This window comes from Abramis brama (assembly GCF_963993115.1).
Source record: "Abramis brama genome assembly, chromosome: 7".
Lineage (NCBI taxonomy): Eukaryota > Metazoa > Chordata > Actinopteri > Cypriniformes > Leuciscidae > Abramis > Abramis brama.
Window position 1 is genome coordinate 29,697,532 of NC_139969.1, and position 23,974 is coordinate 29,721,505.

Genomic DNA, 23,974 nt, shown 5'->3' on the forward strand with positions numbered 1-23,974 from the left:
CAGCTTGCCAAAAAAAAAAGCTTTATTCCCATCACATTTTAGTAGTCTATCCATGCGTGGCCCAATTGTTAATTTAACAGTTAAATGATGGTCCTTTCTTTACTCTGACATCCAGTCACATTGGCACACAAGTGGTTTTAGATGAAGTGACTGTCTGTCAGCTCTACAGAAGCTTGTGTGAATGAAGTCTCAGAGAAAGTCAGCAAACAATGAGACGTTACAGTCCAGATGCTTGTCCAAGAGCCAGTCGGTATCAGCCTCTGTCTGTGCATTAGAAAAACCACCCACTCAAAAACACTCATTAACATGACGCAAGTGTTTTATGATGCATAGTTAAAAAATTAAGGCATCTAGAGGAAAGAAATTAGTCTTTTCCCTCTCACGAATGAATGTGAAAGCAGAAACGTGTGTTTTCATGATGATAGCCACAACACTGTATTGCAGTTGTAATTAACCTAAAGACACTCCAGCGGAGATCTCATTTCCAGAGCAGCCTTCATTTGAGTTCCAGGACCATAGCAGCTGGGTTCTCCAGGTAAGACCGCCACAGGTTGGAGAAGCGGGACATGGTAGCCCCGTCTACGACACGATGATCGGCGGACCAGCTGACGTTCATGATGTACGCCTTCATCTCATCACGGGAGTTAAACCTGGGCAGCACCTGCAGCAGAGCAGAGAAACGCCTTTAAGTTTAAAGGCACAGTAACATAACGTTAGCCTCATAGCATAATTGCCTATAAGTCATTTATTTTAAATAGGCAATTATGCTATGAGGCTAATGATAAGTGGAATATCACTGAAAATTTTGCCAAAAAAAAAAGCCCATTGTCAATAATGTAGCGATGTATGAAGCACAGCTCACACAGAAGCACTTTCAAACCAAGCAGTTTTCTAGTGGTCAGCTGAGTGAGGATAACTTGAACCCGACACAAACTCTGCGTGGGGAAATCTTACACCCTCACGTGGATTTCTATTGAAAATCACTGCATATTGGATATTGGCCAAAAAAAAAAAAAACTTCAAACAATGGTACATTATATGGTGATTATAAAACAAAAAGTTCATATAACACATGAACTGTATTCATGTTGGTTTCATATAGTTCTGAACTTCAACCATTTTGGGTAGTGGCACAACATTACATTTTACAACCTGAACTAATCTTGTCATATAAGTCCTAAAAAAATTTACTAATTATCTGATTTTAGGAGAATATCTGACATTGATACACAGCCTTGAGGTTCTGCAGTGGTTGAAGCCATAGTATGTTTGAACTATTTTTAATGTATTTTTTTCAATAAATTAATAGATGTGACAAAAAGTGCAAAATATCAGCATGTATGGGTTATTATAATTCGCTATAGAATATACAAAAGCAATGCAGCAAAAAATCACTATTATTTACTGTAGATCCAATGATTCAACAATCATCTCCTTTTTTTATTAAAGAGTGAAGAAAACAAGCAGCTCACCTGGATCTTTCCCAAAGCTCCGATGGCCACCTCCGGGGGCAGAATCACAGGCTTGGCATACGTCCCTCCAATCTAAATGAAAAAATTACTTTAATTATTTTATGAGGAGAGATCAGATAATCGCTAGATAGCAAATAGAAGCCCATTGAAAGCCTGCTGTTGTTTGAGGGCTGCTAACCCATAAAAGAAGCGCTTAGACCTTCTAGACCCTCATATATATCCTCCAAACAGGATAACGATCATGAGGCCCAACATTCGGGGCGACTGTAGTCAAGGCCCAAATAGGGTAAACATAGTGTTTAAGACCAAGTACAGTGTGTAATTTATGCATCACTAGTGGCCGAACTGCAATCTGTTCCAGTGGACGAATGATTCGGGCTGAGCTTTGACACTAATTCACAAGCTTGCGATTGGTTTCAATTCTATCGGATCAGGAACATGTCAATTTTCCTCAAGGAAAAAAAAAAAAAATCTCTAATGCTGTAAACTGTACAGTGAATCATTTCAATTAGTACATTACTATAATATTAAAGGTTAGAACGTTTAAATTGCACATAAGGTTTACAAATGACGTGAGTTTGGGACAAGGCTACCTGTTCGTCTGAGATATGGAAGATGAGGATTTTTGGGAAAATGTTTAGACAATGCCATTGGGGGATGCAGAAAATACACACTTGACCTATTTCTGAAGTCTGAAGTCAGGTGGACGGCGCCTCACCGAGCCAATGTTGGAGAGGGTGAAAGTTCCTCCAGTGAGGTCAGCGGTGCCCAGCTGTCCAGCCGAACCCAGAGCCTGCAGACGGTTGAGCTCCACAGCAATGTCAAAAACACTGAGGGCCTGAACGCTCTTCACATTGGGCACCAGGAGGCCCTGAGGAGTGTCCATTGCCAGACCGATGTTATGAGACGCCTGAGAGAACACAAATAAAAACTGTTATTCAAATAGTGCTTTTTAGGACATTTCAGCATACCACGAGCCTCAAAAAGAAAGGCTGTGATGTAATTGGAGTGTTTTGGGGTTTGTCTTGCCTTGAATGTGATGTTTTGGCAGCCCTCATCCACAGAGGCATTGAGAACAGGAAACTGCAAGAGCCCTAGTGATGCAGCCTGAACAAAACAGTAGAAAAAACTATCTAGAATTAAAATCTGACCCCAAACACCTGGAGTTAAAGGCACACTACGTAAATAATCCAAATATCCAAAACCCACTAGAACAATGTTATATATTTTGTTGATTTGTGTACTTACATTATCACAAAATGTTTCTAAGAATGTTTAAATCCAGAGAGTTTTAAACAGGACCGTGTCCGTGCGTCGCCTATCAACGACATCATTACCCTCGTTACCCTCGATTTCTGGTTTTATTTTGTAGAAACCATGGAAACACCAAAGATGCTTATAAATCTTTAATACATTACCGATCATCCATGAATATGATTTCCCGAGTCCCGTCGTATTCTCCACCGGCTGTAGAGGTGAAGACAACAACTCCCATGATTCCCCGAAATCAAGGCGTCATCAAGCTACGCCTTTGATTTGAATAAGCGACCTCTAGTGGCGAAAAATTACATAGTGTGCCTTTAATACTCACATAGCAAAAAGCCATTAGAGAAGTGATCATACACAATCTGATCAACGACTTTTCCCGCCATTCATGATTACTGGTTATTTTTATATTTCAGAGTTTACCTACAAAAAATGGATATTATAATGAATATTTAAAAATCTTATAGCGTGATGGCCCTTTTATTTTTAATGTGTATAAACAGAAACAGGTGGTTGGTGTAACACCAAGTGTAACAGGTGAGCACCTTGATGAAGAAAGGCATGTAGCTGAGTTTGACACCCCGAGACTCGGCCATGTCCTTCAGCTCCGAGCGTAAGCGCACTAGCTGCGTCAGGTCCACCTCATCACAGTAACCGAAGTGAGGAGTTTTCAGAGCAGCGCTCATGGTCTTCACCATGGCCTTCTGGAAACCTGTGTTTATCACCATATAGAAGAGATGTTCAAGATAGCCAAACATGCAAGTCAATGACAAATAACATCATCCGTGATAAAGAAATGGCAATATAGTTTAAGGTCTTAAACCTAATCTAATTCTATAAGAATAGGGAAGTCCACAGCACAACTATAATGACACAGAGGAACGATACTGTTGGAATCACTTTTTAAAATGACTTTTTTTTTCTGGTGGATGAACGCTAAAAAAATTGAAAGCCAATCAAAATCCCCGCAAAGATCTCAGGCATTTAAATCAGCAGATGACATAACAGCAATGCGCTTATTAAAAACAATATAGTTACTAGTCATAGTTTTATATTTTTTATCATTCTTGCTGTGAAAGGGCTTTTAAAAGTGTACGTTTTGTACTTATGTTGGTTTCATATGGTTTTAAAAACTTTTATGCCCTTTTCAAGAACAGTTTTAATTGAATGACTCTGAAAATGTCATGTGGTGTAACCAACAAGTAAAAAGTGATATATTTTCCATACATCAAATATATGTAAGTGTACACATTTTAATCATCATTTTCGAAGTTGTTTACTATATTTTTCAAGGTAAAAAGTTTGTTTACACATATCATGAATTGTTAATTAAAGGAATAGTTCACTTAAAAATGAAAATTCTGTCATCATTTACTCACCCTCAAGTTGTTTCAAACCTGTATGAATGTCTTTCTTCTGCTGAACACAAAGGAAGATATTTTTTTAAACAACTTGAGGGTGAGTAAATGGTGACAGAATTTAAATTTTTAAGTGAACTATCCCTTTAATACATATTACATTTTTGGGAAGTCGCACCACATGACCTAAGAAATGAGAATAAACTTAAGGTTCTTTTTTTTATTTACAACTTTATGGTGCCCGATATTATTTAAAAAATTAAAAATATACATTGTTTAAATAAATAAATAAATATATATTAAAAAAACAGAACAGGTGTGTTCAAGTCATTGTAATCATGAATTAGCATAATATATTGCTAACACGTTACAATAAGGTTCATTAGTTAACATTAGTTAATGCATTAACTAACATTAAATAACCATGAGCAATACATTTGTAACTGTATTTGTTAATCTATGTTAGTTAATAAAAATACAGCTGTTCTTTGTTTATTCATGTTAGTTCACAGTGCATTAAGTAACATTAACAAAGATTAATAAATGCTGTATAAGTGCAGTTCATTATTAGTTCATGCTAAATAATGTGGCTAACTAATGTTAACTAACAAACCTTATTGTAAAGTGTAACCAATATATTTTTGAATATCATTGACCGACATCCAAGAACATGGAGCACACTCAAACTCACCGTTCAGAGGCTCTGTCCTGTCTTTGCCGGAAAAGATGTGTCGCGGGATCGCCAGAGGTGCCATGATGGGCGTCTCCTCTTTGGGAGAGGTCTCGGCAGTGGAAATCACAGGTGTTGGGATTTTCTGGACCTCATAAGGAAGGATGGCTCCTGTCTGCTTGGCTAAGAAACTGATAATGTCCTCTTTTAAAATACGGCCATCTTTTCCAGTCCCGACCACCTCACTTAGTTTAATCTGATAGAGGACAGATTTAGAGATCAGGAATTATACAGAACTCAATAGAGCCACAATGATAGAGGGGTCTGATGTCATGCACAATTACATTGTTCTCCATGGCCAGACGGCGCACTGCTGGTGTCGCCTGGGTTTTTTCATGTGATTGGTTATAGGATATTGCTGGAGTCTCTACCACATCCTCCTCTGGGTCGCCCTCTGCAGGACAAACAGCATTAGTGCACAATGACAGAGATGGAAGGACATTTCCAAGTTCAAAGTGAATATTAAAAATACAATCCACAACAGTGACTGACCCAGCGCTTTGTCCGTTTCAATGTCTACAAGAGGTGAACCAACATGTGCGATAGCATTAACATCATAGTACAGCTTACGGATGACGCCATCATAACGGCTTGTGATAGTGACAGATGCTTTGTCACTCTGGACCTCACAAATGCTGTCAAACTGGGAGACCCTGTCCCCTTCCTTGACATACCTGCATACAGCATAAATTTGCTTGGAATATTCACCATTATTTATTATTTAGAATGGGTTAATCCGTAAAATAAACATGTTTTGCTATTTGCTGATTGCTCTTTTGCACCACTAATGTTTAGGCCGTAACTTTGGAAGCTTGTTTCTGCCACTGAATAAAAAATAAAAAAAGGTAATTCCGACAATTCTGACTTTTTTCTTCGCAATTGCGAGTTTACATCCCGCCATTCTGACTTTTTGTCTCAGAATTGCGTGATATAAACCCGCAACTGCAAGTTATTAAGTCAGAATCGCGTATTATAGTCAGAATTGCGAGATATAAAGACAATTGCATGTTATAAAGTCAGAATTGCGAGATATAAAGTCAAAATCGTGTGTTATAAAGTCAGAATTGTGAGATATACTGTAGTCACAACAATCGCGTGTTATAAAGACAGAATTGTGAGATGTAAACTGAGAAACGAGTATGTGAACTTAGTATGTTTCCTAAATATCTGCAAACATGTTTTTCATGCTTTAGTCAAAAAACAGTAAAAAAAAAACTTGTCTTAACAAGAGCAACTTTGGTGGCTCCACTGAAGCAAGTCTTCTGTTAGGGACAAAACTCAAGTCTCAGATTAAGATCTATTTCAGCATGTTTACAATACAAAATTCAAACACGTCAACATACCACTCTTTTACTGTCACTTCCATAATGCCCTCTCCAATATCTGAGAGTTTAAACTGCAGCACTGGTCCAGAGGCCACTGAAAGTATACACAAAAGCACACTGCAACAGTCCGGTTTATTACCACAGCAATGACTTTAACAGAAAGATCAGGGCTTGTTAATATGTCGTACAAGCTAATAAGCCTGTTTGAACATATATGGGAATGTCATCTTTCCGACACATACCATGGCTGGATCTGAGGCCGCTCCAGTGAATTGAAGTGAGTGGTGTGGAGATGTGAACTACAGGGGCCGGTCCAAGGGCCTGGAGCCTGGGACACTGCTGGAGGCGATGGGATACAACCTGGGGATTTGATGTACATAGGCAAGACCATTAAACATTTGTTTTTTTTCCTCAGGATGCTAAAGGTAGGTTTACTAGCCCTGAAAAAAGTGACTGGGATTACTGGGTCAATTAAACACAGCAGCATTTCTGCAAATGCGTTAACTACACTAAGCAGGTTTTACACCACGGATCAGTGAAAATATATGGCAATGTAAAATTGCGTGACATTTAATGTAATTCATAATTCATGGGTCTTTTGGTTGAATACTAGTATGCAGTCTTTAAAGGCACACTATGCAGTTTCCGTTTTTCTCAAACAGCGACCCCTAGAGTCGCTGTGGAGTACTTGTATTTAACGTTAATGTCGTAAATACCACTCACGAAGAGCTGTCTCTGCACTCTTCCGACCGCGCTTTCTTCGTTTCTTTCGTTGACTCTGCCATGATTAACGTCTGAAATGCATGCTAGTGTCTTCCACAGAGGCTGCTTCATATGTTGTCGATGTATGGGACGTAGTGCCGTAAAGCAAGTCGTGACTCTCGCGAGATTTGTCGGGGCGCCACCTCTCAAACTTGCATTGCTGGTTTTGCCAGTGCCCCACTGCATATCGGGATGATTTGCCCTACAATGATTTTGTTTACCATCGAAATGATTTTGAAGCTGTTATATTATGGCACAAATCTTGCATAGTGTGCCTTTAAAGTCAACATGAAACAAAGTTGCAATAGTCTTTTGTTCCCTATTGTGACATATATCCAAGCGAAATGGCTTCTCGAACAAGAAAAAAATGTTTGAATTGATGTGGTTTGTTTGCCATTGCTGTGATCTCAGCCCTCTCGCCAGTAAACACGTCTTCACTCATCAGATAAGATTTTTAATTAAAGATTATGAGTAATATAATTAATAATAAATTAATTTATAAATTAAAAATGTGCATGGACAAACTATTAATAATAAATACTGCATTATCCAATAAAAAAATATATAAATAAGAAATGCCCATTTTGATTTCATGGTGACTTTAATGAATATACACTGACTATAGCAGAGGACAGGACTGAACATTTCAGCAATTCATTATATTTTCAATTTGTGCGTGTTCGCTGAAAGTGATTCGACTAGGAAACTCTAACACGGTGCGTTATATTCGTTTAATGAAAGCACAATGTTTCTAAACCCACCAGACGCCTCAGTGTTCTCAGAGAGCTCCGCACTGATGTTATCGCCGCCATGATTGCCCAAGACCCTCACAGAGATGATGAACGCAGGAGATCTCTCCGGCATCCTGAAACTGCGAGATATGAACAACCGACTCACTGAGCGCATGACAACAATACATTTACCCTGCAAGACAAAAACAACTCAAATGTAATGCTACAACCACTTATTACTACATAATCATGGGGAAATCAAATCAGGACTTCCTGTAATTGCGAACCCCAAGTGGTGTTGGTCATCTCTCATCTTGCATCCTCTTGTTTGTTACGCTTGTTGACGTCATGCTCACGCCGCCTTTGACCAGCCAATGAGTGTTTCGTTTTTTCAAGCATGTAAACATGATTTCGCCGTATATTAAAATTATTTGAAGTGAAAAATATCTTAAAGTTATTTGACAAACAAAATATGTGTTTACTCATTAACGTTATCTAACAACTTTAAGTTTTTTTTTATCTTTATTAATGTATATGCTGAATTTGCAACCTTAATCCTTGATCTTACTCTTAACAACCTTAATCGTAGAACAAAATGTTAAAGTCTATTCAAATATGTTTACAGACCTGCAAGAAGCCTACTAAAGTACTTATAACGGTAATAATACTTTAAAAGAAAATAGCCTATAAGTGCGAACTGAACGTAATATTTTGACCCACTTAAGTAGCCTACTCTAAGTATAAAGTGCATCTTTATGTAATTTCACAATTACTTATATTGAAGTGTATTGTCATACAGTATGTACTGACAAGCATTTATGGTAAACAAAAAAAGATAGCCTACTTTAATGTAATTTCTATTAAAACGTGTAGCATATGTAAGTAATATTAGTAATAATGTTGCAATCTAATAATTGTAGGTATGGAATAACACATTACGGTTATAACAACTTATAATAGTACTTTACGTGTGCTTTAGTATGTTATAGTCAATATCCTACATCAAAATAAGTGTATCTTCAAAGCATGACAAAAGATTATTTAAACATTATAATCTAAAACGTACTTTGAAGTAAAACTTTTATTTTGACATTGTTACAAAGTGCACTTTTTAAAAGTGTAATGAAGTCAGTTAAGAAACGTTGTCGTGAAAGTACACTCTCTTTAAAGTGGCCTTTTATGTCATTATTATTATCTGCCAGTAGTTTTTAAAGTAGCCTACACTAGGCCTAAGTGCACGTTTAAGTCAATAAAGTGCACTTCTTTTCGTTAAAGGTATTCTAAAACCCCATAGGAAATTCCTGATGGAAACCACATGTGATTTCCTGGTTGTAGGTCAGTGTATGTCGTGTTTGGGAAAACTTGCTCTATTCAGACCTCTTCTCTACTTTATACTTCAGAGATTATTTTTCATTCTCCTAATTTTTTATTACGTTTAAAGCCAAAAAGTTGCTGCCTTAAATTTCTAAGTACAATCAATTTGGATGTTTAAGTCATTTCAACTTAAATTACATTAAACTGACTTTAACAAAAAAAGGAGTTGTCTTGTGTAACTTTAAAAGTTTAAATTTGCTTAACTTATTTTGATGAGTTAAATCAATCTAAAAACATATGCTGTCTCATATAATTAATTAATTTTACAGTGTATAAACAATAATATTGAGTTAATCCATATGCTGTCATCTACTCCAGCTTTGGTTGCACTGCATGGTTGAGGTCAGGTGACCCAGTCTCTGGGATGTCTTGTCCCCAGTTCAGCAGTCATTCTTCTCATGGTGAGATTATCACGTCAGCCTTGACCCTGGCTGTCTTTTCCCACAGCTCCTTAAGATGCTGCTTAATTGGCTGATTGAAATGATCGGGTTAAGACGAGAATAGATGAGGCATGACTGTGTGCAGGTGATATGAAGCACATGACTGAAGGAGGATATTCTCTCACGCATTGTGTTTGGTCTGATGCTTCAGGATCTTCACACAGATCCCAATAGTTCATTTGACCCAATATTCATTAATATCACTCCTCTGACGTGTTTTCTGTATAATGACATTTTGCTTAAAGGACACATATATGAATGATAGGAATTCATGTACTGAAATCAAAACCTTTAATTATTGATATATTAATATGGTATTTTACAATTTTATAACAACACAGCAGCATCTCATCTATCTCTTCTAACCTTGTAGTAATTTTTTGACAAACCTAATCTAAAATAAAATGACAAAGAAGCATCATTTCCAACTTTACAATTATACAAATTATCTAATTAAAATGATTATGATTAACAAAAAACATATTAAAAATAAAATAAACTGTCAGGGTTTATTTTGCAATAATGATCGGAAGATCCAGCTTCCTATCAAAAAATAAATAATTCGACTTTTTATTAATTTATTATATCAGAAGAAAGAGACCACAGTGATGTTTATGAAACTGGAAACAGTTATTTTAGTATTATTTACTGTATATATAGTATTTATCAATATTTTGAACTAGCTTTTATATTTATATTTTTGGTTTTCATTTTAATTGTAGTTTAAGTTTTTGGTTACATTTTGTTTTGTGCTTTTAAGTTTTTCAGCAATTTTAATAGCCTAGTTTTAACAATAACAGCATTGTAAAAAATAATGTGTTTGCTCAAAAAAAATTACTCAATCTTTTTGAGTAATGACAACTTCAAATGAAATTGTTCAACCAACAAACTACATTGAGCTGACCTTAATTGTTTTTAAAAAAAATCAAATAATGCAGAGATTTGACTTTAAATTACACCCAATTTCAAGTTTTTTTTTATTATAAATTATTTGTATATTATTTTATAATATAAATTATTTTATAATATAAATTATATCCACAGTACTAAACAAAATAATGTTTACAACTTAAACATTAAATGAAATCAATGAATAACAATTTTTGGGGTAACGTAATGGAGGCAAGCTGAGGTTTGTGCATGTAAACCTCACTCCCCTGGACTCAAGAGGTGCACTAGCCTCTTTGTTAGCGCGCCTGTCTCCCATGGTCCTACTCAATCCCGCTAAGAGCGTGTTGAGTAGGACCGGATACATTTGGTGCCGTAACTTAGATGGGAGTGAGGTTTTGGGGAGGTGACTGAAACGAAGCCAAGCTAGTAAGAGCTCAAGAGGTGCACTAGCGACTGATGCTAGAGACTGTAGCATCCTTGTTAGCGCGCAAGTTGCTGGTTCAAATCGAGTAGGACCGGTTACAACAGGTCCCCTGAATTACTTTTTATAGTGAACAATACATGGGGGACAATGGTCAATAATCCAGTTTAGCAGTCATTATACAAAAATATTTGATGTTAGAATGCTGTGATTGACCAGTCAGTCAGCCATGTCATAATACTTTTATCTCATGTTAAAAATCATGTCAAGCAGCATTTGTAATACTAGGTGCTTTTTTCATTTTAACCGCATCCTGTGGGGAAGAGTCGTCTTCCAGTGTTTCTCAAATATCTACAGCGCTGATAAGCTCTCCTGTAACGCTGTGGTTGACCTTGCCTGTTATTAGAAACCCTGTTCCATTTGGACTCTGGCCTCTAAGCATGTCCTCATCTCAGGTGTTACCTTAGCACTGTCCCACAGCCACTGACCCTTGACCGAGAGAACGGGACTCCAGACGGCTGCAGTGGTGAAAAGCCCATGCTGCTTTATAGTGGCAGAGACTGATGGAGACAATACCAATGTGTCACAGAGGTCGTATCTCAAGCCCAATCAGAGTGAGAATTCAACAGTGACATTCCCACCTCTATGGGAATTGAGAGTAACCGAAAACCTTTGACAGCACCGGAGCCGGGGCCTTTCTGAAGTCGAGCTGTAACCCGAGGCGGTCACTTGAGCCGCTCTTACCTTTGTTTCGTAGCAGTTTGGCGGGTTGAGCTGCGAGGAGTTCTGGAGAAATGCAGCTTATTTCTTCTGTTCTGTGACTCAAATTATGTTCGGCTGCCTCCAGTTTAAATGGGGGACGACATAAGGATGTGATTCTTCATCAGCATTATCCTCTTCCTCCATTCACGGACCTCAATGAAGGCATGTCCCATGTGCCGGCCTGGAGGGGACACTGGCGCTTTAAGCGCAGGCGTCCAGCCATGGTGCCACCAACAGCCTGGATAACACACATCACAGGTCTGTCTGTCTGTCTACTATCTATCTATCTATCTATCTATCTATCTATCTATCTATCTATCTATCTATCTATCTATCTATCTATCTATCTGTCTGTCTGTCTGTCTGTCTGTCTGTCTGTCTATCTATCTATCTATCTATCTATCTATCTGTCTACTATCTATCTATCTATCTATCTATCTGTCTGTCTGTCTGTCTGTCTATCTATCTATCTATCTATCTATCTATCTGTCTACTATCTATCTATCTATCTATCTATCTATCTATCTATCTATCTATCTGTCTACTATCTATCTATCTATCTATCTATCTATCTATCTATCTGTCTGTCTGTATGTCTGTCTACTATCTATCTATCTTTATACATTTCTAAAAGTACAAATTATTTCACAGGTAGGCTTATAAATACGTTCCTGGGTAATATGTGAAATATATTCTTCAACAAAGTTGGATGCAAAAATAACATTACTTATTATTTCTGTCTCTTTCTGTGGCTAAATCACGTAACATGCATCACAGTTTTTCTCAGTCGCTTTGGTGCGTTTCTAAGATCACAACTGAAATTCCTAAAACTACTTGTTCAACCTCCACATTATCTAGTCACTTGTGCACATCATAAATAACATTTATAGTTATTTTGAACAAGTTGTAAATGCTTTGGTACAGTAATGCAATCGATGCTTATGCCATGCTGATCAAAATATATTATACTGGTTCCCTGTTGAATAACATCTCAACATCCCCTCAAAACATCTCAAGTCATTAAATGCAAGATGGCTGAACTATTTGTCATAAACTGTCAAGCATATTTTCTATACATTTCTTTTAGACTTTTTTATTTTTATAAATGTGTCCTGAATTGGTGAATTGTGAAGGTGAATTTTGAATTTCATTAATGAAGGGGAATATAAAGCACTAAATCAACCATTGATCAACCAGTTGCATCATTTGGCAAGCATATAGACAGAGCACAACACAGTGTTACAAATTCCGACAATGGAAAAACAATAAGGAAACAAACAGGGTCAACAGTCAGGAAGAAGAAAAGTAAGGATGTGTGGTGGAAGAGTACGGAGGTAAACCAGAGGAAGAGATAGAAGAGGATAGACATGTTTCTGATAAAATAAGGGCACTATTGTGAATCATGTTTTCAATCATTATATATATATGTGTGTGTGTGTGTGTGTGTGTGTGTGTGTGTGTGTGTGTGTGTGTGTGTGTGTGTGTTTGTGTGTGTGTTCATACAGTGGAGTACTGTTGTAGTAAAATTGTACAGTTGAAATTTATATATGCCATACAGATAAAGTGCAGTCTTGTGCATTTTCAATCATTGTCATCAAAATAGTTCACATCTGAAAATACTGACAGAGTAGAGTAAACTGTTATATTGACAACGTGGCTAAGCATTTTGACTATCTTGTTTTTGAAAAATGACACAAGGACTTGTCATTCTGATGGCACTCATGTCATATGTTCACTGACATAAATACTTACTTTTGAGAGATGAACTAAGGAGATGATGATTTAAGAGATGAGCGAGTGACACGCTTTTTGCAGGTAATCCATTGTGTGCTGCTGTTTGTATTAAGTGGTTTGATAAATGCACACACTGTTTTGCTAATCTTAAGGATGATTCGAGAAACGTATCAAAGCGACTTAGAAAAGCTGTGATCCAAAACAGATCAGGCTCTGCGTCCTCTGATTGGTCGAAAGTGCCCCCTCCTTAGCAACACGCATTTGTGTGGTGGTGTGGCACGTGGTAACTAGGCAATGTCTCTTTAACTTGTATCGTGAAGTTTTCAGCTGTGGAAAAAACGTGCGAGGGAACTCCAGCACAATAAAAATGCAAAAAGTAGGGAAAACTGAAGGACACGAACATTTATGAGGTTAAACTGATGGAAAACATGATGTTTTTAACTCACCTTCGGTTCGAAAGAGACTTAGAGGATTTGCAGTCTATTCTCGACACAGAAGAGCTTATAGGACACAGAAGTGGGTTATAACAGGACTGTGTTGTCTTCGTTATAACGGATTTATTTTTAAACACATTTATTTTCAAAATTGCCGGATGTTCCAGTATAACGTCCCGTTGGAACGAGAAGAAACTCGTGGAAATATTTAAACATCCTGAAGTTTCATTATTAAATAAAATGGGAGATGACAATGAGCTGCTTGGACCTTCTGAGTTTATCAAAGGTAATAAGATTAATATAGTTACTATATCGTTTTTTTTATTTTTATTTTTTATAAAACAAAGGTTCGAAGGCAACTATATTTTAAAATCTATTTTCTAATCTGCCCAATCCATATACAAATGTCGTATAACATCAATATCCTAGCATAACGTATGTTTATTTATTGGTTTATTTGATAGGGTCCATGCATATTCATGAACATTGCTGCACCATGTAAATATGCCAGAATTAGTAAAACAAAATGTTGTTTTAATGTTACAGAATGTTGCACTTTGTAATCAATTTCACGAGTGTTATTAAAACAATATATAATGATTTACAGATCGGTTATTCATGTACATTCAAATATACATAATATAATGAAAGTAATTTAAATTTGTTACATTCTGCTTCCTGTTGCAGTTTATCTTCAGATTGCTAGAATGCACTGTAGAAAATTATATGATCAATACATTATGACAACATATGTTTTTACATTGCTTTAACTCATCAAAATAAGTTAAGCAATTTTCAACTTTTTTATGAGTTATACAATATTCAAGATTTAAATGGAAATGACTTAAATATCCTAGTAGTTGATTGTACTTAAATAATTAAGGTAGCAACTTTTTTTTATTTTTTTATTCTGTATTCAGTTGTATTTTCTTTCCCCCAGATCGACTGTATTTCGCTACTCTCAGAGGCAAACCCAAGAGCACAGCAAACACACATTTCTTCTGCACAGATGATGAATTTATATATGAAAAGTAAGTCTTTGTAAGTTTTTAACTGACCATGTAAAATTCGGCTCATATTTGATTGTTTCATTTCATGACTTTATTTTCCATTTCTGTCGCAAGCTTTTATGCAGATTTTGGACCCCTCAATCTGGCAATGCTGTACAGATATTGCTGCAAACTGAACAAGAAACTAAAGGTAAGATCATCTTCTTTGAATCAAATGTTTGCATTACAGTGCTTGTTGTATTCCTTCACCGGAAATTCATATTTTACTCACTGATCAAATAGGCTATTTTCATTTTCATATTTGGCCTGATTGATAAACATTGAGAACAGCCTTTTTAGTTAGCAGACACATTAGTTTGATTGCCTAAAATAAATTAGAATGGTTTGCTGAGACACTTCAAAACCATTTTCCTCTCATTCCAGAAAAAAATGTGAATATGAGTATATAGAAATGTATGAATCTTACATAACAGAACTTAAATATGCTTTCCTGGAAAACGATGAAGGCTAATCCCCTGCAAATGGGTAGGTTAAGCCCAGCCTTACAAAAATAAATGAAAATCACCATTAATAGTTCAGTTTTGTAAAACCTTAACTGTGGTCACATCCCTTCACCACCAGCAGCCATGGTCATAATGTTTATATTAATAGTAAGTTATTTTATGTGTTGCAAGACTGTATAATGAGTCGGAAGCAGTTTCTGCAGTGAGCAGCAGAGAGCGCTCTATTACTGCGAGTTACACGTTTCTATAATGACACCACAGAAGTTTCTGGCATGTGATTGAACTTCAGTGACTATCTTTGTATCTGGAGCTGACAGATTAAGGCTATAGGGCTCAGGGTGTTTCTGGACAGTATGTGCTTGTCTTTAGTGTGAAGTGGGTACAAAAAATATTTGGATTAAAGTAGCACATAAAACATCTGGAATTTGTTGATTTAGATTTGAAATATTAAACCAAGTGGCATTTGAAAACAAATTAGTGTACAGCTTGTCTCAGAACATCGTTTGCCATGTATGACTTTTGAACCACTAGCGTTTTGGTGATTTCTTTTAGTGTATGTATGAAGTCGGTTCTTCTCAAGTTCACAAAGCTCCTAGCAGAGTATGATTCACAACATGATCCACTAATGTTTGATAACCAGAAAGTGTCCAAAATGCATTTTCTTTTAATTTTTAACAGTAGATCTATTGTTCTATCATTTTAAACCTAATTTCCGTTTGTTGCATTGTAATATATCTCTTTAAAACAGATTAACTTCAGGTTTGGTATTGACTAATGTAGTGGCATTCATACACTTGAAAGTGTTTTTTTTTTAGGGCACTCTATGTCATTTCCCATATTTTGCTGTGAAGACTTTACTGATTTTTATAAAGTAAACATAAGAATAGCCTCTTTTTTTAATTGCTATTAATATTTCAAGATGAACATTTACTGACCTGAAGCAACTTAGCTTTGCTTTCTATTTTTTTAATTAAAAAAAGGTTCATTTTTCACTTTTTTAATTTTTTAAACATGTTAAAATATGAGTATCAAATATGATACATCAGGCTCTTGAGGGACGTTTATTTGTTCATCTCTCAACCGTCATTTTATTGCATTGCATTGTTTTGCCCCCACAATAAAAACTACAGAACTTTGAACATATATGCACTTAATGCATGTAATCTCCTATACTGTTTTATAGATCTTACCGATTTACATTACAAGCTATCAGAATTAATTTTTGGTCATATAAATAAAGTATTCCATTCCAAAAAAAAAAAAAAAACAGACTTTTATTTGTGCCAGGAATTACAGGGTTAAATAACAATAAAATTCCAAATGTACCTAATTGGCTTAATGTAATGAGAAATAGATAACTGAGTAATTCACTTCATCTTTCTCTGCCTGAGACATTGTTAATGCAGTACCATTCTACACAAAACAGCAAAATCAAAATTAAAAAGGCAAGAAGCATATGAATGACAACCAGAGCCTTAAGTATCCTTATATACTCTATTAAAGGAACAGTTCACCCAAATATGAACATTCTGCCATCATTTACACACCGTCATGTCATTCCAAACATGTATGGATTTCTTTCTTCCATTAAATAAAAAAGGAGATGTAATCGGCAGAATGTTCTACTCTTTTCAATACATTCAAAGTGAATGGTGAGGTGGCTGTCAAGATCCAAAAATTACAAAAAGGCACCATGAAAGTACTACAACTGTAGTCCATAAGCGCCATGCACTATATTTAGGCGATTTGCTGTGCTCTGGCTTCAGAGGACTTGAAATATGGCAAGTCATATGGACTACTTTTAAAGTGAGCATGAAAAGCAGCATGAACATTTTACCTAACATGTTTTGCGTTCTGCAGAAGAAAGAAAGGCATACATGTTTGGGATGACATGAGGGGGAATAAATGATGACAGAATTGTCATTTTTGGATGAACTATCTGAACATGAATATGTCTTTTGTATATCTGCAGTCTTTCACTCTGTCCAGAAAGCGCATCATCCATTACACCAGTTATGACCAACGAAAGAGAGCCAATGCAGCCGTGCTCATCGGTGCTTATGCAGTGAGTCCAGCTCTGTGTTTCTATAACAAGGGTGTCCAATCCTTCTCCTGGAGGGCCTGCTGAGTTCAGCTCCAACCCCAATTAAACACACCTGAGTCGGCTAATCAGGGCCTTACTCGACATACTAGAAACTTCCAGGCAAGTGTTGAGGCAAGCTGGAGCAGAACTCTGCAGGACAGTGGCTCTCCAGGACTGACTTTGGACACCCCCGTTCCATAACCTTAGAAGATGATAATTTGTGTTAATTTTTACCCCTCATGTTTTGGGGACAAAATGATTAAAAGAACAAGAGCTAACTTCTCTTAGAGAAATTGCTAGTCATGTCTCGCTTCTTTATTCAGGTAATCTACTTAAAAAGAACTCCAGAGGAAGTGTACCGGGCCCTGATCTCTGGAACCAATGTGTCATACCTGCCCTTCAGGTGAGATACTGCACACACACATGCTCGATCTGATCTGATCTGATCATCATGCTAGTCACACCTCATTACCGTAGTCTTATATATTACTGTACACTACCATTCAAAAGGCCTTTTTAAAAAGAAATTAAAAAATGTATTTAGCAAGGATGCATTAAATTAATCAACGTTGTTACAAAACATTTCTTTTTCAAATAAATGCTGTTCTTTTGAACTTTCTATTCATCAAAGAATCCTAAAAAAGTTTTCTACAGAAATATTAAACAACATTGATAATAATAAGAAATGTTTCTTGAGCAGCAAATCAGCATATTAGAATGATTTCTGAAGGATCATTTGACACTGAAGACTGGAGTAATGATGTTGAAAATTCAGCTTTGATCACAGGAATAAATTACATTTTTATAATATATTCAAATAGAAAACAGTTATGTGAATTTGTAATAATATTTCACAATATTAGTATTTTTTACTTTAAATAATGAAGCCTTGGTGAGCATAAGAGACTTCTTTCAAAAACATGAAAACATTTCATCAACTCCAAACTTTTGAACGGTAGGGTAGACCGAAAACAATTGTAACATGTTGGAACACAAATACTAGTCATTAAACATTTGTAACTAAAGAAATAATGATCAATAATAACTTTAAATAGTTCATATTTTCAAAAGGTGAATCATACATCGTTTAATACGCAGTCATATGCAAGTTATTTAACATGTTTCTTACCCAAGTGTCGGAAATTTTGAGATAGGTTTGCACACACACACACACACACACACACACACAAACACACACACACACACACACACACACACTCACACACACACACACACTTTATCATACATTTCCCCCCAAAAATATTTTTTATAATTATTATTATATAATCTATTTAATGATATTTTATTTCCATATAGAGATGCTGCTTTTGGGAACTGCACATATGATCTAACCATATTAGACTGTTTACAAGGAATACGCAAGGTAAGTGTATTAAAGGGAAGAGTTTGTTTCAGTAGGACCACACTGTAAAAAATTAAACCGTGATTTTTATGGTAAAAAACGGCAGCTGTGGTTGCCAGTACTTTACCGTCAAAAATACGGTAGCAACGTTATTGGTTTTACAGACTTAACTTAAAATTTACAGTAATAAACTGTAATTCATTATCTGATATAATGTGAATTTAACGTCCTATTGAAGTATTAATATCTGTTTTGTACCATTGTAATGCACTGATAACCAACAATCACAGCAGTGGTGAGAGTCACATGATCAATCAAAGCTCATCACAAGCAGCTCTTCCGCAAGAAACATAATAATAATATAATAGAAGCTGCACAGCGTCATTCACACAAACATTAAACACCATCATGGTAACACACATGAAATTTTAAAAATGCAATAAACATTAATTTAACAACATTAAATGTAACATAAAACCCTAATGTACATAACTGATTAGAACAAACTAAGAAAACTATGAAGAAACAGTTATTTCAACAAAAATAGATCAAATGTGAAGTGTCACGCAGGGAATTGTGGGAATGTCAATTTACGTTTTTTCACTGTAAATTATACAATGAGTTGTTCTTTTTCACTGTAAATTTAATGGTATTTTACAGTAAAAATACATTAAATCAAATGTACCATTAGATCTATCACAGTTATTTACCGTATATAGTACGGAAACTTTCTGTTAACCAATTAACAGTTTTTCACTGTCTTTTACCATTAAAATCACGATCATTTTTTACAGTGCATCTGTTTTAACTATTAATATTTAGGAAGGGTAAAGGTTGTGACATTCTTGACCCATTTTTTGGACCAAGGCTGGACCGTGTAGACGTACAATGCACTTTATCCCCAGAACGTAATCTTTTAGTCCAATTATCTGTCTTTTCAATCTGACATTGGAGAAAGAATTGGCACAGGCTCTAGTAGACGGATTACATTAAGGACATGCCACACAATAACTGATGACTTACTAACAGGAAGCAACATACAAAGAAGGACTTTTGTGGGTGGAGAGTTTTGGGAAAAACAGTTGGGAGAACAAGTATTTGATACACTACCCATTTTTCAGGTTTTCCTACTTACAAAGCATGTAGAGGTCTGTAATTTTTATTTTTATTAATTTAGGTACACTTCAACTGTGAGAGATGGAATCTAAAACAAAAATCCAGAAAATCACATTGTATGATTTTTAAATAATTAATTTGCATTTTATTGCATGACGAAGTATTTGATCACCTACCAACCAGTAAGAATTCCGGCTCTCACAGACCTGTTAGTTTTTCTTTAAGAAGCCCTCCTGTTCTCCACTCATTACCTGTATTAACTGCACCTGTTTGAACTCGTTACCTGTATAAAAGACACCTGTCCACACACTCAATCAAACAGACTCCAACCTCTCCACAATGGCCAAGACCAGAGAGCTGTGTAAGGACATCAGGGATATAATTGTAGACCTGCACAAGGCTGGGATGGGCTACAGGACAATAGGCAAGCAGCTTGGTGAGAAGGCAACAACTGTTGGTGCAATTATTAGAAAATGGAAGAAGTTCAAGATGACGGTCAATCTTCCTCGGTCTGGGGCACCATGCAAGATCTCACCTCGTGGGGCATCAGTGATCATGAGGAAGGTGAGGGATCAGCCCAGAACTACACGGCAGGACCTGGTCAATGACCTGAAGAGAGCTGGGACCACAGTCTCAAAGAAAACCATTAGTAACACATTACACCGTCATGGATTAAAATCCTGCAGCGCACGCAAGGTCCCCCTGCTCAAGCCAGCGCATGTCCAGGACCGTCTGAAGTTTGCCAGTGACCATCTGGATGATCCAGAGGAGGAATGGGAGAAGGTCATGTGGTCTGATGAGACAAAAATAGAGGTTTTTGGTCTAAACTCCACTCGCCGTGTTTGGAGGAAGAAGAAGGATAAGAAGAGTACAACCCCAAGAACACCATCCCAACTGTGAAGCATGGAGGTGGAAACATCATTCTTTGGGGATGCTTTTCTGCAAAGGGGACAGGACGACTGCACCGTATTGAGAGGAGGATGGATGGGGCCATGTATCGCGAGATCTTGGCCAACAACCTCCTTCCCTCAGTAAGAGCATTGAAGATGGGCCGTGGCTGGGTCTTCCAGCATGACAACGACCCGAAACACACAGCCAGGGCAACTAAGGAGTGGCTCCGTAAGAAGCATCTCAAGGTCCTGGAGTGGCCTAGCCAGTCTCCAGACCTGAACCCAATACAAAATCTTTGGAGGGAGCTGAAAGTCCGTATTGCCCGGCGATAGCCCCGAAACCTGAAGGATCTGGAGAAGGTCTGTATGGAGGAGTGGGCCAAAATCCCTGCTACAGTGTGTGCAAACCTGGTCAAGAACTACAGGAAACGTATGATCTCTGTAATTGCAAACAAAGGTTTCTGTACCAAAAATTAAGTTCTGCTTTTCTGATGTATCAAATACTTATGTCATGCAATAAAATGCAAATTAATTACTTAAAAATCATACAATGTGATTTTCTGAATTTTTGTTTTAGATTCCGTCACTCACAGTTGAAGAGATATGATAAAAATTACAGACTTCTACATGCTTTGTAAGTGGGAAAACCTGCAAAATCGGCAGTGTATCAAATACTTGTTCTCCCCACTGTATCTGACAGGAATGAAATTCAGTTGACAGGCAGTGAGATATTACACAACTTGGATGGTAGTTCTTGTAATTGACACATGATTGAAGTATATGAGGTTGAATATTATTATCTTTTTAAGCATCAATGATTTATCTTAAAGGGATAGTTCACCCAAATTTACTCACCCTCAAGTTGTTCTAAACCTGTATGAGTTTCTTTCCTCTGTTGAACACAAATGAAGATATTTTGAAGAATTTTGGTAACCAAACAGTTGATGGGACCCTATTGACTTCCATTGTATTTTTTGTTTCATACTATGGAAATCAGTGGGGTCCCATCAACTGTTTGTTTGCCCAAATTCTTGCAAATATCTTCTCTTGTGTCCAGCAGAAGAAAAAAATTCATACCTTTTTGGAACAACTTGAGGCTGAGTAAATTAAGACAGAATTTTCATTTTTGGGTGAAGTATCATCCAACTTAAGATTTATGCATAATGGACTCATATGGAAATACGTATTTTCTTAGAAGCATTTAGATTTTCATTATGTTCCATAGAATTCTTGATTCATGATTTGTCTTTATTTAATGAAACGTAAATCTTATTCTTAATTATTTTTTTCTTCAGGCCTTGCAGCACGGGTTCTTTGACTTTGAGAATTTTGATGTTGAAGAATATGAACATTATGAGGTATCACCTACTTTAATATTAATATTTCATTCTAGATATAAAAAGTGTACAGCACTGCTTCATTCTCTACAGTGGCCCCAAAAAGTTTTGACCATTTAACATTGAATAACTGTGATAATAATAACATTCAATATCGAAATATCAAATCAAGTGGCTTTTATTAAAGAAAAATGTATATTTTGTAAGCAAAACACTTCACTTGTGTTTACTCTGATATAAAACCTGTGTGAACTTGAGGAAAATGTACTTTACTAGTTAAAAGTAATTGCAGAAAAATCAATTGGTTTGACATTTTGTTATACAATGTAATCAATTTCACATGTATTTAAGTGTCTATTCGTTTTGGGGACACTGTATATTGTACCATTGTGATCCCTTAAAAGCTATTAAGGATACACAGGACTTTTGATGGATTCAGAAGTTTTAGTGTATCTTCTCATCTTTTGCATTACAAGCGTGTGGAAAATGGTGATTTTAACTGGATTGTGCCAGGAAAACTGTTGGCCTTCAGTGGACCTCATCCCAAGAGCAAAATAGAGAACGGTAAGCTGGAACATTAAATTTGCACCTAAAAGCTAGTACATACTGTCCTAACAAATACCAGATTCCAGTGGTTATTGGATCAATGTTAACCCTGTTGCCATTTATTCTTTATTCAATGGCAGTTGTTTCCCAAAACCCTGTTAAACTTGCTATAAGTATAGGAAAACATTAAAAATGGCTAGTCAAACCATTTACAGTCATGGCCAAAAGTTTTGGCAGTGACATAAATGTTGTGTTTCGTAATGTTTGCTGCTTTAGTTGTTGTAGTGTTGATTCACACTGTTTTTAGATTATTGTGCAGAGTGATCAGATGCATTTTAACAGCCCGCCAAATACGCATACTCTTTAACTGAATATTTGTAAATGTGATCTTGTGAACTAATAGTATCAGTGGAGTAACTCACTTATGAACTGATGACTGTTTTGGCTCTTTCAGGTTATCCTCTCCATGCTCCAGAATCATACTTTTCCTACTTCCGGCAGCACAGTGTGACAGATGTTGTGCGACTGAACAAGAAAATCTATGAAGGGCGGCGCTTCACAGATGCCGGGTTTGAACATCACGACTTGTTCTTTATAGATGGCACCACACCTAGTGATCTCCTCACAAGACGCTTTCTACACATCTGTGAGAGCGCAAAGGGTGCCGTGGCCGTCCACTGCAAGGGTGAGAAACTTTCTAGAATCTAGATTTGTGACGAAACAGCATCTTGTTTTTATTGCATCTGGAGTGAGGTGCACTTTTGTATGTAAAATAGTGGAGCAAAAGAATTGTATGATCCTGAAATTTTCTGGCCAACATTTCATGGTGGGTTCAATGTTTTGACATTTGGGTTTAAAGTGGTTTAATTCTACAATATATGGTGTAAAAACGTCTGAGTGCTGCCCTCTTCAGGTTGAACGGTGGCTACTGCAGTTGAATTTTCCTATTGGAAGTTGTGGTACCCTGTGACATCAGAGGGTACCAGCTCTCCACGCCCTTGCCTACAGAGAGACGCGTCTCAGATGCACCCCCTCCTCCTCCCCCTCCTCCTCCCCCTCCTCCTCCTCCTCCTCCTCCCCCTCCCCCTCCCGCTCCCCCTCCCCCTCCCCCTCCCGCTCCCCCTCCCCCTCCCCCCCAATTTGCTAATTTGCCCTGTTTAGTAAATCTGGCCCTTAGTCTTTGATGGTCTTTTTTTTTTTTTTTTTTTATGTAATTTTTAATTGTTTTGTTTTCTCCACTAAATTATTTTCCCACTGTCTTTGCACAGCTGGCCTTGGCAGGACAGGCACTCTGATAGGCTGCTACCTGATGAAGCATTATCGCTTCACAGCGCCTGAGGCCATTGCCTGGATACGAATCTGCAGGCCGGGCTCCGTCATTGGACCACAGCAGCACTTTCTCGAACAGTAAGTCTAAACTGTCAGT

General features: G+C 36.8%; 2 protein-coding genes across 10 annotated transcripts in view; one reads left to right on the top strand and one right to left on the bottom strand.

Moving 5' to 3' along the window:
• LOC311086223 (lipoamide acyltransferase component of branched-chain alpha-keto acid dehydrogenase complex, mitochondrial-like) lies at window positions 1-13,303 on the bottom strand. Of its 6 annotated transcripts, none has more exons than XM_084118995.1 (12): window positions 13,285-13,303; window positions 7,675-7,784; window positions 6,394-6,511; window positions 6,170-6,245; window positions 5,319-5,500; window positions 5,111-5,220; window positions 4,788-5,022; window positions 3,284-3,450; window positions 2,502-2,579; window positions 2,191-2,382; window positions 1,473-1,544; window positions 1-661 (listed from the first exon to the last, which is right to left on the bottom strand). In XM_084118995.1, the coding sequence occupies exons 2-12, from the start codon at window positions 7,723-7,725 to the stop codon at window positions 497-499; spliced, it is 1,446 nt and encodes a 481-aa protein (XP_083975121.1). In that variant the 5' UTR covers window positions 7,726-7,784; window positions 13,285-13,303; the 3' UTR covers window positions 1-496. The 6 variants fall into 6 exon arrangements, 5 of the variants coding, with proteins under 5 accessions (XP_083975121.1, XP_083975120.1, XP_083975118.1 ...); XM_084118994.1 differs by lacking the exon at window positions 13,285-13,303 and adding an exon at window positions 11,515-11,533; XM_084118992.1 differs by lacking the exon at window positions 13,285-13,303 and adding an exon at window positions 7,932-7,990 and having other exon boundaries at window positions 7,675-7,837.
• The window catches only part of cdc14aa (cell division cycle 14Aa), a 22,811-nt gene continuing 10,518 nt past the window's right edge, over window positions 11,682-23,974 (top strand). For 2 of the 4 annotated variants that reach the window (XM_084118998.1, XM_084118999.1), the window contains exons 1-10: window positions 13,522-13,986; window positions 14,641-14,731; window positions 14,825-14,900; window positions 17,186-17,278; window positions 17,620-17,699; window positions 18,614-18,680; window positions 21,961-22,023; window positions 22,479-22,566; window positions 23,003-23,233; window positions 23,817-23,955. In XM_084118998.1, the coding sequence (XP_083975124.1) occupies window positions 13,941-13,986; window positions 14,641-14,731; window positions 14,825-14,900; window positions 17,186-17,278; window positions 17,620-17,699; window positions 18,614-18,680; window positions 21,961-22,023; window positions 22,479-22,566; window positions 23,003-23,233; window positions 23,817-23,955 (974 nt within the window). In that variant the 5' untranslated portion in view covers window positions 13,522-13,940. Of the gene's footprint in view, window positions 11,791-13,521; window positions 13,987-14,164; window positions 14,199-14,640; window positions 14,732-14,824; window positions 14,901-17,185; window positions 17,279-17,619; window positions 17,700-18,613; window positions 18,681-21,960; window positions 22,024-22,478; window positions 22,567-23,002; window positions 23,234-23,816; window positions 23,956-23,974 lie in introns of those variants that run through there. The other 2 variants (XM_084118997.1, XM_084119000.1) reach the window with 2 other exon arrangements.

What these genes read in the sequence shown, in the direction of transcription:
- LOC311086223 (XM_084118995.1), bottom strand. Translation starts at nt 7,725, where the DNA reads ATGGCGGCGATAACATCAGTGCGGAGCTCTCTGAGAACACTGAGGCGT. An exon ending in GTCTGGCCATGGAGAACAAT is followed by an intron (nt 5,023 to 5,110) that starts GTAATTGTGCAT and finishes GTCCTCTATCAG; the next exon opens with ATTAAACTAAGTGAGGTGGT. An exon ending in ACATGCCTTTCTTCATCAAG is followed by an intron (nt 2,580 to 3,283) that starts GTGCTCACCTGT and finishes TGTTTTGTTCAG; the next exon opens with GCTGCATCACTAGGGCTCTT.